The sequence below is a fragment of the Rhincodon typus genome, chromosome 6 (assembly GCF_021869965.1).
Source record: "Rhincodon typus isolate 14 chromosome 6, sRhiTyp1.1, whole genome shotgun sequence".
In the NCBI taxonomy this organism is placed as follows: Eukaryota; Metazoa; Chordata; class Chondrichthyes; order Orectolobiformes; family Rhincodontidae; genus Rhincodon; species Rhincodon typus.
This window is the reverse complement of record NC_063337.1, coordinates 48,846,748-48,859,513: the sequence shown is the minus strand read 5'-3', so window position 1 is coordinate 48,859,513 and position 12,766 is coordinate 48,846,748. Positions and strand designations below refer to the sequence as shown.

Genomic DNA, 12,766 nt, shown 5'->3' with positions numbered 1-12,766 from the left:
GTCCCACATGACAGGGAGTCTACAGACTGCCTCTACCCTTTGTTTGCCAATTTCTCTTTTCCCCGGTGATAAAATCATTCCCAGGTACGTAACTTTCTGCTTCAGCACCTGCACCTCCTTAAGGTTTACCTTAAGACCCAACTCATGCAACAGCTGCTGTAACTCACTTGGCAGCTGATAATATTCCTCTTCAGTTTCAATTTGTAGAAGCAAGTCGCCTACATACTGTGCCAGACACTCAGGTTTCGAGAACCGTTTTAACCCTTCTCTTAGATGTTGGTGAAATATAGATGGGCAGTTATGAAACTAACCCCCCACCGTGGCAGGATGGTCCTTGTATATTGCTGGCCTTGGAAAGTAAACACAAATTTATATTGGCACTCTTTCTCCAGTGGGATTTTGTACTTATGTACAAAACTGTGAACCATTGCGCATCCTCATTTTGTTTGACTACTGTTTCTGGGCTAGTTGCTACACTGGGGGCTGTTAACAGGGTGGCCCTATTCAATGTTCTGTTAGTTGCTAGCTGCTATTTAGCTTCCTCACCAGCCAATTGGGCAAATTATTAGTGGAAGCTACCGGTCTTAGTATCCCTTGTTGCAGCAAACTCTGTTTTACCTTCCTGACCTCTTCTCCTGCCTGCTTTGGAAGACCATACTGCTTCTGTAGTTTGGGGTCTGGACCCTGTATACACACACTCCCAGCCATTTTCCTACAGTCATGTTTATGCCAGGCAAGTACTACTGAGGGCTATACAGTGAGTTGCTGCACTTCATGACCATCACTCATCTCCGCTGGCTTTATCCGCATTTCCCCAGCCGTGCATATCCCGTCCTGATAGTCCCCCCACTGGGATAAGTGTGCAGTTTTCACTCCTCATACCTACAGGCATTTGCCAAATCATGCAATTAATGGCATCAAAATAGAGTCCCACCCTGACTATATCGTTGCTCCCTGAGATATGTTCTTGTTCCCTCGGTAGTTTGATAAGGACTACTGAATGCTATAATACAATGTCCCCACACTAACCTCCGACGTATGCTCACATGTCCCACTTGTGAATGTCCTGTGAATCTGCTTAAAATGATTTTACTTCGAATTTTTCAATTTGTGTCATTAACATTGGTCGTATTGACGGTAGTCCAGGAACCCCCAGTGTCCCAAAGGAATGGGACAGGATGGCCTCTGACCCTACTATCCACTAGGGGTCTCCCCATTTTGTCTCACCGCACTTGATGTACCCGTAACGGAGAGGCCTGTGACCATCATTGCAGTTCAGGGCATATCCCTGAAGATGCTAGTATCTCCGTCACACCACACTGAGGTTTGGGTCCGATCTGTCCTTCCATGGAAGGCACTGGCTTCCTCCCTGACCAGCATTCTCGTGCCTCGGGTTCGGACATTCTCGTGCGAAATGCCTTTCCAGGCTACAGTTATAACACTTGGGTACCCAGCTTTGAATCTTTCCTGTTCCCGAGTTCCTCTACCGTTTCCCACTGTCAGATAGGCTGGAGGGGGTGTTCTCTGAGTAGGTCCTCCCACCTTCATTTCTCCAGGTTGTTGCCTGATCTTTAACAGGCATTGTCCATACCCCAGAGGTCTTGGGAAATTTTGTTGTTTTCTTTTCCCATGCTCTACCCATCTTCCTCATTACCCAGGCCTGTCCGTACATGTCATCAGTCAGATCAAACTGCTCTAATGCCCTCCTTGGCACCTCAGTGCCATGCGATACCAGCATTCTTAGGCATCGCTTTCTAACCGCTGGCTGCAAATCCTTCCTATCTATGGCCAAGCCATATACCCCCTGAAACACCACTCAAAGGCGTGCCACAAACGCAGTGGGGTGTTCACCTTTGATAGCACTTTGTTAGTGCCTTTCCTGGGTCACCTCTGTTAGTACCCATGACAGTTAACACTTGGTTTTTTAATGTCTCATTTGTGCCTCAACCCAATTTCTGTTCCTCTGGTAGAATGGAGTATACGTGTGGGTGTAGGCGCATTATAATTAATTTCTTTTCCTCAGCATTGCCTAAGCTGTGTATCTTTCTGTGTTGACTGTCTGTTTGGAACACTCCCTAGGATTGTCGCCGGGTATGCATGCCCCAATATTTTTCGTAATGTTCCTCAACTGCTGTACCCCCCAGTGGGGTGTAATATACCACCCTCTCACCCTCTACCATCTGACCATCTGCCCATAATGCTCCTCTAGTGGTAACACAGGGAGCCATTAAGATTGGAGCTGACGGGGTCTCCGACCCTGGGTCATAAGCTGGCGGTGGATCCTTTGGTGGAGACTCCCGGTCACCATGACTGTACCTGGCCGCTTCGTCTGCTAAATCATCTCAATCTATGTAATTTTCACTGTCTTCCTCACTTCTTTCAGATGCAAAGGTGCACATTATGCCTCTCTATGCGGCTAGCTGATCTTGCAGCTTCCCTATCTGTCTCTGACATTTTGTGTGATCCGCAGCACTACTCCTCTTCTCCTGAGCTGCTCTCTGAATCACGTTCATCACAGCTTTTAAATCATTACATTTTTGCTTCCATCCGTCCACCTCAGCTTTAGCTGTTTGGACTTGTCCCTCTTGCTTACTCCTTTCCCTAACCAGTTTCTCACCCTGCATCTGGTTCTGATTCATATGCATCAAGTCTGCATTCCTCTGTCCCTGCAGATTGGATACCTTTTTAATAAGGTGGGCCATCTCCTCACAAAGTCCCTTATTTTCTTCCTCTAGTCTCTCCCTCTTTACCTTCTCTAACTTCACTTGCTGTCGGCATTCTATCCATCCTCCATTAAACAGCCTATCGCTACCACCTTCTGTACTGTTTTAAATTTCTTGTCCGACATCTTCGTTCGGGTAGCCTGCCAAAGGGCTTCCCCAGTGGACTATCCCTTGCTATTAGTGTGACCTGCATATTCCCCGTATTGCGGCCACTTCCCTATTATGTATTTCTGCCTCGTTCAATCAGGGCAGTCCATTCCCCAATGATTCGTTATTGTATACTAGTGGCTACGGATTAACCCCAAACTCCCATCCAGACCGAACCGAGTCTCCCACAGACTCAATGGAGAGATCTGCCTACTGGCCCTCAGCTCCCGTTTTCTCTGTATTCTGCCGATTCAGTTTGACTCGCACCTCCTGCTGACACAGCGGAGAGGTCTTCCCTTGAACCCAGAACTCCCACTCGGTCTGACCCGAGTATCCCGCTGACGCAATGGAGAGATCTACCCTTGGATCGGAGACTATGGCACCATAATATGTTGGAGCCCAGAGAACACCAGCTCCGGTTATCGGCTTATACAGAGAGGAGAAGAGTCAATTCTCGTAACCTCACAAATTACTTTATTAATGTGTTAGTCGAGACACATGTCGCTTATATGTTTTTGTCACAAACTAGACCTTATATGTTTTCCTACAAGCTGAATTAGAACCTATTTATACACACACTAGGGTCCTCTGACATTCCCTGAGTAGTCACAGAATATAAAAGCTAATACGCGATCAGGATAGCTGCTGCCCCGAGCAAGGGCTGACGCTGGCCAGGCACTGCACTCGATGTCGTCACCACATCCTTGACATAGGGTCTGCTTCTGCGAAGGTTAGTCTCCAGAGTTTTCGCCAGCTCCAGGCCGAAGAACCACCTTCTTATCCTTTCCCTTATCTCTCTCGAGTTGTGTTATCTTTTTCCTGTTGGCTCAGGCTAATTTTACTTATCCCTAGCCTTTACCTTATTCACCCTGAACCAGAGACTTAGGTAGCATTACCTCATTGCTCCTTGTCCAAATAAAGCTTTTGCATGCCCTCATCTTTCTTACTTTTTGCATAACTTGTTCGGTACCAAGTGGTTCCGATCTGCTGAGGCCAGCACCTGGACTCGGGTCATTCTCAGTTCATAAACTGTTTTTTTTTCCCCTGTGTGTGTCAGCAGTTTTACACTGAGCTTTCCCAGTAGCATGTCAATGACTGGTACCCCTCTCTCTCTCTCTTTGTGCAGACTCCTGGATAATAACAGGGTTCTGCCATTCACTGTATAATTTCCACCTGTACCTGACCTTCCAAAATGCATCAGCTCACATTTGACAAGATTAAACTCCATCTGCCATTTTTCTGCCCATGCCTCCTACTGATCCATATCCTGCTGTATCCTTTGACAATCCTCCTCACTATCCTCAACTCCACCAATCTTTGTATTGTCCACATTTGTATTTGTATTTGAATTTGTATTCTTATACCCTGATGAATGCTTGACAAGAAAAAAATCGACAAAATAGGTCAATTAACTTGGTCTAAAATTTAGACAGCTAGCTGTTCACTGCCAATCAACATTTATGGGTACATTTTCCTCAGCAACACCTCCACCAATCTGAGTCTGCTTGTGAGCCAATCAGCACTTCTCTCACGTTGAATAAATGTTGGCTTTTCCCTTGAATTTATATTCTTATAAGATGCCCTGATGAATGCAAAACAAAACAAAAAATAACAAAATGTATCTTTTCAGCAGTACTCAAGTTTTGTGCTCCCAAACAATGAGTTATATAATCCCTACAGTGTGGAAACAGGCCCTTTGGCCCAACAAGTCCACACTGACCCTCAGAGCACCCCACCCAGACCCACCCCTGGATGCTACAGGCAATTTTACATGGCCAATCCACCTAGCCTGCACATCTTTGGACTGTGGGAGGAAACCAGAGCACCCAGAGGAAACCTACACAGACACAGGGAGAATGTGCAAACTCAACACAGATGGTCACCCGAGGGTGGAATTGAACCTGGATCCCTGGTGCTGTTAGGCAGCAGTGCGAGCCACTGTGCCACCCCTTTTTTTTATAAACGACAGCTAACCTCCCTCACTATCTGTCTAACCTTCTCCAGCCCCACAATACTCCCAATCCCTGCACTCAAACTGCTATGGCCTCCCCACGCTTCATCACTGCACCCCCTAGTGGCTGTGTCTTCAGCTGCCTGTGTCCCACAATCCGGAATTCTGTCCTCCTCACCGTCATTCTTTCAGATGCTGCTGGTCACTGCCATCTCTGACACAGCAGTTGACTGACGTAGGATAAATAAAGGAAAGCAATGGTGTTGGTTTCAAAGGCTCCAGCTAAGTAGTGAGGGAACTATAAACAAGCAGCCATTCCTGTCGCATGCTCAGATTGAAAAACAATGTTAAGTAATATTATTATGAAGATACACTCACTTCATGTTACATTGCATGTGTGGGGCATACCTTAGACATAGGTAATATGCTGAGAACCCAGGTTCACATCCTGCAACGGCAGATGGTAGAATTTGAATTCAACAAAAATCTGGAATTAAGGATCTAATGATGACCTAGTCAATTGTCAGGAAAATCCTGTCTGATACACTTAATGTCCTTGAACGAAAGAAGCTGCCATTCTCCATGGTGTTACCTACGTGTGAATCCACACTGACAGCAATGTGGTTGACTCTTTCCTGTCCCCTGGGAAATAAGGATGGGCAAAAAAAAAACTGGTCCCTGAAAATAGCATGTTAACAAGTGCTGGAGAGGGCAGTTTCATCAATCAAATGGAGGACAGGGAATAATGAAAAAGTTTTGGGGAAGAGCTTCCCAATGCTTTAACTGGAAGCACAGCCTACTGTTATGATCCCACGTGATGTTATTACTAGACAATTCTCATCCCAAGCTGAAATCTGACTTGATAGACCATATTTTGTTTTTTGTTTTATTTTACCGCGATATTCTTTCACTGAAATACAAGTACACAATGCTAAATATTTGATTTAACAATAAAACAGAAGTTTATTATGCAAAAGAAATGAAAAGTATCTACATTTAACACAAGTTTAATCCCAACAAGTACTCAAACACCAGAGAGAATTCCATGCTTGATCACATTTATAAAACCGATTTTAGCTAATGCATCGATTCCCGTTCTTGAGCATTTGATTGTCTCTTCCTTGAATGTTCATACAACTGAGCTGGGATTTTATCAGTTTTAAATAACACCTTCAGCATTTTAACCAAACACTTCTGAAATATTCAAATTAAACTCCTTACACTGAGGTAATCTCACTTTGGATTTGGCTGTTGGCTTTATGGCTAGATGCCTTTTTTGCAGCTTTCTTTCCTATTAATCTGGTGTTCAGAGTAGTCGTGTGAATGACCAAGAAACTCTCTCGCTCTTAATGCTGGGCTTAAACATGTTGAAAGGATTTATGGGCTGATAATTACCTATTCGGCCATGTTATGAATGCACTTTCCATGACCATCAAGTCCTAGAGTGGGACTCAATCACAGAGCTGAGAATATTGCTCCTGTGCCACAAGACCTTCATTTTAACATACAACTTTAATATTTAATGACATATTTTAAAACGACATATGGTGTCAATCCCATGCTTGGGTAACCTGTAGGTCTTGAACTCAATCTAAACCTTACAGTGTACACAAAGCAAATCCCCTCTAAGGTGCATCTTGAGATGTTGTTCCAAATTGTTTATTCTACTGGGAGGTAGCTGGTAAAATTAGAATGAGGTTGGTTCCAAAGGCTCTAGTAAGTAGTGAGGAAACTGAAAAAGATTACTGCCTCATTCTCAGATTGAAATTGCATGTTGGTCGTACTCAGATAAACTTGTAACAGTTATGCCATAGTTGTTGATTCTTCAGGGCAGTTGTTAAAATTGTATGATTATTCAACAGACAAAAAATATTGATGGCAGATGTTTTGTGGAATCTTAAGGATCTAAGTCACATGGGGTATGGTAGGATTTGTGATAGAAGTGGATGCAAAGAATGACATGGCTTACCTTAATGGGTCGGGAGCACCTTGCTCTGTCTTTTACGCTTTTGACAAGCAGTGTGGTGACTTTCTTGCTTAGGCAGTGACAATTTGCCAATTAAGGGGGCTTATTGCTTGCTAAATAGTTTATTAATGCCACAAATGACCTCATTAATATGCAGCTTTCTATCTTATCAACCGCACCAAACAAACTAGACGGCAAGAATTCCTGAGACAACAAGGTGTAGAGCTGGATGAACACAGCAGGCCAAGCAGCATCATAGGAGCAGAAAGGCTGACGTTTCGGGCCTAGACCCTTCATCAGAAAAATGACCAAGGAACTCTCTCGCTCTTAATGCTGGGCTTAAACATGTTGAAACGATTTACAGGCTGATAATTACCTATTCGGCCATGTTATGAATGCACACCTGTGTGCTAGCTCTCTGTGTTTCGTGCACAAGTATCCCCAAGTTCCTTCTGCTTTCTGCAAGAATTCCTGTCTTGAAAGACAGAGTGATGACTTCATCTTGCCACTTGCTCCATGCTGAAGTATGTATGCATGTGTTTTTGGATGTTTAAAAGGGTAAACATTTATATCTCCATGATACAAATTATGTTTGATTTATTTTGTATTATAATAAATCAATGATTTTATGTTTGTTAATGAACCTGGTTGATGGATCTCATTGTTCCAGGTCTAAAGCTTATGATTGGCTATATTTGGACTTGATTCAAACATTTAAAGTTATGGTCATTGGAGTAGTGGGTCTAGAAAGTGACTGTACGTTCCCCCAATTCCAGTTGTAACAAGATTGCCAAAGTTCAGACAGTGCATCTGTGGATTTGACATGTATATCATAATCTAATCAAACAGAATCAGCATGGCTTTATGAAAGGAAAATCAAGTCCAACTAAATTATACGAGTTCTTCAAGGAAGTCCCAGTAGAGGTGAACCAGTAGATATGTTGTACTTGGACTTGGAGAAGGCATTCAACAAGGTACCTCATAAAAGGTTAAGTCATAAAATAAGAACCCAGAATGTTAGAGGTAGTATCTTGACATGGATATAGAATTGGCTGATGCGCAGGAAACAGCAAGTGGGGATAAGGGATTCTTTTTCAGGTTAGTGACCTGTAACCAGGGGATTTCTACAGGAATCAGTGCTGGGACCGCAACTGTTTACAATATATTTGAATGACTTGCAGGAAGGAAGAGAATGTACTGTCGCCAAATTTGCAGACGATACAAAAATAGAAAGAAAGGCTGGTTACGAGAGGAATACAAATAATTTACAGAAGAATTGATGGGTTAAGTATGTGTGAAACATGTTGGCAAATGGTGTAAAAGTAGTAAACAGTGAAGTTGTCATTTTGAAATGGAGAACATAGGAAGAGTATTATTTAAATGGAGAAAAACTGCAGAAAGCAGAAGGAACTTGGGGATACTTGTGCACGAAACACAGAGAGCTAGCACACAGGTGCAGCAGGTAATCAGGAAGGCTAATTGAATGTTGGCCCTTTTTTCAATGGGGATGGAGCATCAGAGTAGGGAAGTCTTACTAGAACTGTACAAAGTGCTGGTGAGCCCACATCTGGGAGTAGAGTAGTGTAAGCAGTTTTAATACCCTTATAAAGGAAAGGTATTGTTTCATTGGAGGCAGTTCAGAGAAGGTTCACAGGGATGACCCCCACTATGGAGGGATTCCTTATGAGCAAACGTTAGACAGGTTGGCACTCTACTAACTGGCATTTAGAAGAATGAGAGGTGATCTCATTGAAACATATAGGATTCTTAAGGGGCTTGACAGGATAAATGTATAGATGATGTTTCCCCTTATGGAAGAGTGTAGAATCAGAGGGCATAGTCTCAGAATAAAGGAAAGCCAATATAAGACTGAGATGAGAGGATTTTCTTCGATGAGGCTGGGAGCCTTTGGAGCTCCCTGCTGTTGTGGGGGCAGAGTACTTGTATATATTTAAGGCTGAGATATATAGATTCTTGATCAGTAGGGGAATCAAGGGTTATGGGGAAAGGATAGGAAAGTCGACTTGAGGAATGTTGGATCAGCTGTGAACCTATTGAATGGTTGAGCAGCCTCAAGAGGCTGAATGGCCAATACCTGTTACTATTTCTTATGGTCTTATAAATTCCTAGATCCTCTGATTTGTTCCTTCTTGTGATAATGGCCAAGAAAACCTGACCTACATGTTAAATTCCGATTCATTTATTTTTAAATTTGAAATTCTGCTCATGTTCATGATGTGTTGTTCAGTTATATTTGATATTAATGTGTCATTCTTTTTCTGTATAGTTAACCAACCACCTTCAAAATGCTGTATACATGCCTATTATTCCCCATTTCCAAGCGCCAAAGGAGAAATCTCCATCGAATTTGAATCTGCAATAGGTAAGCAGTTGAGGTACCAATGGAAAATATTATAAAAATTAAATACTTTATTAAAATTACCCACTGTAGGACTGAGTTAATTCCAGATTTTTGCAGTTGGAACTACATTTAGTGAATTTACACTGTGTAGGCTTTTGCTTATGAAAAGCTTTCATAAAATAAGCTTCATTTAGTTGTATTGTTGGTAGAGACTGGTTAACCACCAAATGAACGATCTCCAGGTTATTAACTAGGAAAGACATGAGTCAGTATTTTTTAACTGAATGTTTTTACTGACAAAAGAAAAAGAACTAGCACTAACTCAAAATTATGTCTTGAAATGCTTCAAAGGAAAATTCGAACAGAACATTCCCTGTTCACATCAACTGAGAATCCCCTTTTTTATACTAATTTCTAGAATGTTCATTTAAATTTTCTGGATCCAAGCAAATGCATGTCTCAGCTCCAGAGATTCATTTTGATTCTCCATGTTGTCCCAGTCTGGCAGACAATACACTTTCTGTAAGCATTCCACTGTTGATCTCTTCTACTCATATTTCTCTGCAGACCTGACAATCTGTAATTCCTTGTGAATTTGAATTTTTCTTCCCAAGTAATTGTTGCACAATGACTCTAAGTCAGCAACTTTTGGAAGCTAGTTTGCCTTCACACAGAACGCTCCCTGGATGACTGCCTTTCCAGACTGCTGCTGAGCTCAGATTTATGAAACAGGTCCTAATTATATCAAAACAAAATTAGCTTCCCAACCTCTACAGGCCAACCTCATGGCAACCTGACACATTTGTTCTCAGATAGAAGTACAAGGTCATTTTCCTTATCTTTAAACCTACCCCTTTCTGTGAATGCATATGGATATGTTAAAATCTTCCATTTTCACCAGTTGCTTTCAACCCCACTTTGTTCTATTAAATTATAAGAATTTCTCAAACCCTCCAGTTTACTTCTTAACTTCAATCCCTCCTGAGATGCCTACAAACAAGCTGTTTCCTCAAGAGATAATTAACAAGGCTCCCATTGTTTAAATTTAAACTGCTCACATCATGGCTTCACTAGCATAAAGACTGTATCCATCACTTCTAGCGCACAGTGACAGCTGTATGTACCACATGCAATATAACTTGTCAAAGCTCCTCTGACATCAGCTTCCAAACTTCTGACTTCTATCACCCAGAAGCACACGACCAGCATATGGGAATTCCACCGCTGGGTCTCACAATGCTGACTTGGAGCTCTATCACCATTCCTTCCCTGTAACTGGGTCAAAGTTTTGGAACTCCCTTCCTAACAACACAGTTTGTGTTCCTAGACCACATGGAATACAGTGGTACAAGAAGGTAACTCACCACCACCTTCTCAAAGGCAATTAGGGATGAGCAATAAATGCTAGGCAAGGCAATAAGATTTGTTTTAAACTCTTTGAAAAGTAAGAAAAAATTTGAAAAAAATAACTGTGTCCTCGCTTTGATCTTTAGTTATCTGAGACTGTTTTGCCTACCTCAGGTGAGGCATTCTTTCATTTATCCTACATTTGCAAATTAAAATTTCCAAATTGAAAATGATCTTCTGCACATTTGGAACAAATGTAGATCAATGTCTGTGAATAGCCTAATCAATTTTTGCTTTGCTTATTTTTGCAATGTCCTCTCCTCCTTCAATTACAAATGACAAGTGACTCAACAATTCATATCGAACTCCTTCCTGTACGGTCATGGGAGTGAATCTGAGCTCTTTATAGCTTGTTTTCTGGGTGTAATGAGTCTAATTAACCTACCCAGGATGACATCTGTGATGCCTGCACACTTATTTTTAATTTGTTTGTGGAATGAGTGTGCCTGGGCACATTGCTCTTGAACTTATTGGCTTGCTGGGCCATTTCAAATGCCAGTTAAGCGTCACCCACATTACAGTGCGTCTGGAGTAGCATGTAGGCCATGGATGTGAGTTTTCCTTCCTGAAAGGACATGAATGAACCAGATGGGTATTTAAGCAATCAACTATAGTTATATGATCACCAGTAGACGAGCTTTTAATTCCAGAATTTAAAAAAATTAAACTTCAACACAGTTGGATTTGAATCCATGGGACTCTGAACTGTATTCCAGTGACATTACCATCATTACTGCCCAAAGAAAGTATACTAAATATCAGCCTTGTAAAGGGATTAGTGTGTACATACCTAACAATTGCCAGGTATACTATTCTGAAGCCCCATGCTGCATCCTATCCCTCTCTAAGGTTCCATATCATGAAGGCCCTGATCCACATTCTGCCCTATTTCAAGGGAAGATCAGTTGCTGGATTACTTCTCCTGGTTATTGTGTTTTCTGTGCAGTTTTTCTCTATTCATTCACTGGCTTGGCCAGTGTTTATTGTCCATCCCTAATTGCCCAGAGGGCAGTTATAGAGTCATAGAGTTATACAACATAGAAACAGACCCTTTGGTCCAACTCATCCGTGCCGATCAAGTTTCCCAAACGGAACTATTCCCACTTGTTTGTGTTTGGACCATATTCCTCTAAACCTTTCCTATTCATGTACCTATCATCTAAATAGACATGTGTGTATATATATGAGAGAGTCAACCACATTGCTGTGGGACTGGAGTCACGTGTAGACCAGACCAGGTGAGGACAGCACATTCCCTTCCCTAAAGGATATGAGGAAACCAAATGGGTTTATTCCTGACAATTGATAATAGCTTTGTGATCATCATTGAACTCTTATTTCCAGATTATTATTGAAGTCAAATTCCACTATCTGCCATTGTGGGATTTGAACCTGGGTCCCCAGAGCATTACCTGGGTCTCTGGATTAATAGTCTAATGACGATACCACTAGGCCATTGCCTACCCTTGATTTTTTTTCCAATGCCTTAAATAAGGAGTCCAAACTGCACACAGTATTCAAGATGTGGTCTCACCAGTGCCCTATATAACTGAAATATTACATCCTTACAAATACAATTTTAGTTTGAACACTTGACCTTTCACATCCTGATTATACTGACTGAGATTCAGGTACATTCTGTCCTATTTTGCTGTACTTGCTTGGTGTACTTCTCCAGTGTATGTCTGTGTAGTGGCAACATAACGGGAACCTATCTATTAAGTTGCTTCTGCCTCTGCCATTTTGAAAGGCTGAGTCTCCAATGGCCACTAAGTTCTTTGAGGACAGATTGATTCGTTTAAGACTTAGTTTCAAATTTACATTGACAGGTAAGTCATCTTGGAGTCTCTCCCACCTCAGTTTAGATTCACTTGTATCCCCTCTCTCGGGAGGATTGCTCTTTATCTTCATTAGATGAACAACAGGTTCTAGAACATTCTCATGAGCATTCATTATTCTACTAATCACAGCATTCACACAGATGTTATGGCAACCACTCAGTTTGTGTCACATACTTCCTCCAAACTAAGACTTTCAAAAACCCTCTTGAATGGAACAAGATTTGCCAGCATCAAACACCATATCACACACAATACCATGTGGAGCTGGAGGAACACAACAAGTCAGGCAGCACCAGAGGAGCAGGAAAGTCAGAGTTTCAGGTTTACACCCTTCATCAGTTGACTTTCCTGCTCCTCTGATGCTGCCTG

General features: G+C 42.1%; 1 protein-coding gene across 1 annotated transcript in view; it reads left to right on the top strand.

The window, feature by feature from the left end:
• LOC109916108 (transmembrane protein 182-like) overlaps nucleotides 1-12,766 on the top strand; it is a 73,852-nt gene that overhangs the window by 44,014 nt on the left and 17,072 nt on the right. The window contains exon 4 of the mRNA XM_020515819.2: nucleotides 9,075-9,170. Within this exon, the coding sequence (XP_020371408.2) occupies nucleotides 9,075-9,170 (96 nt within the window). The remainder of the gene's footprint in view (nucleotides 1-9,074; nucleotides 9,171-12,766) is intronic.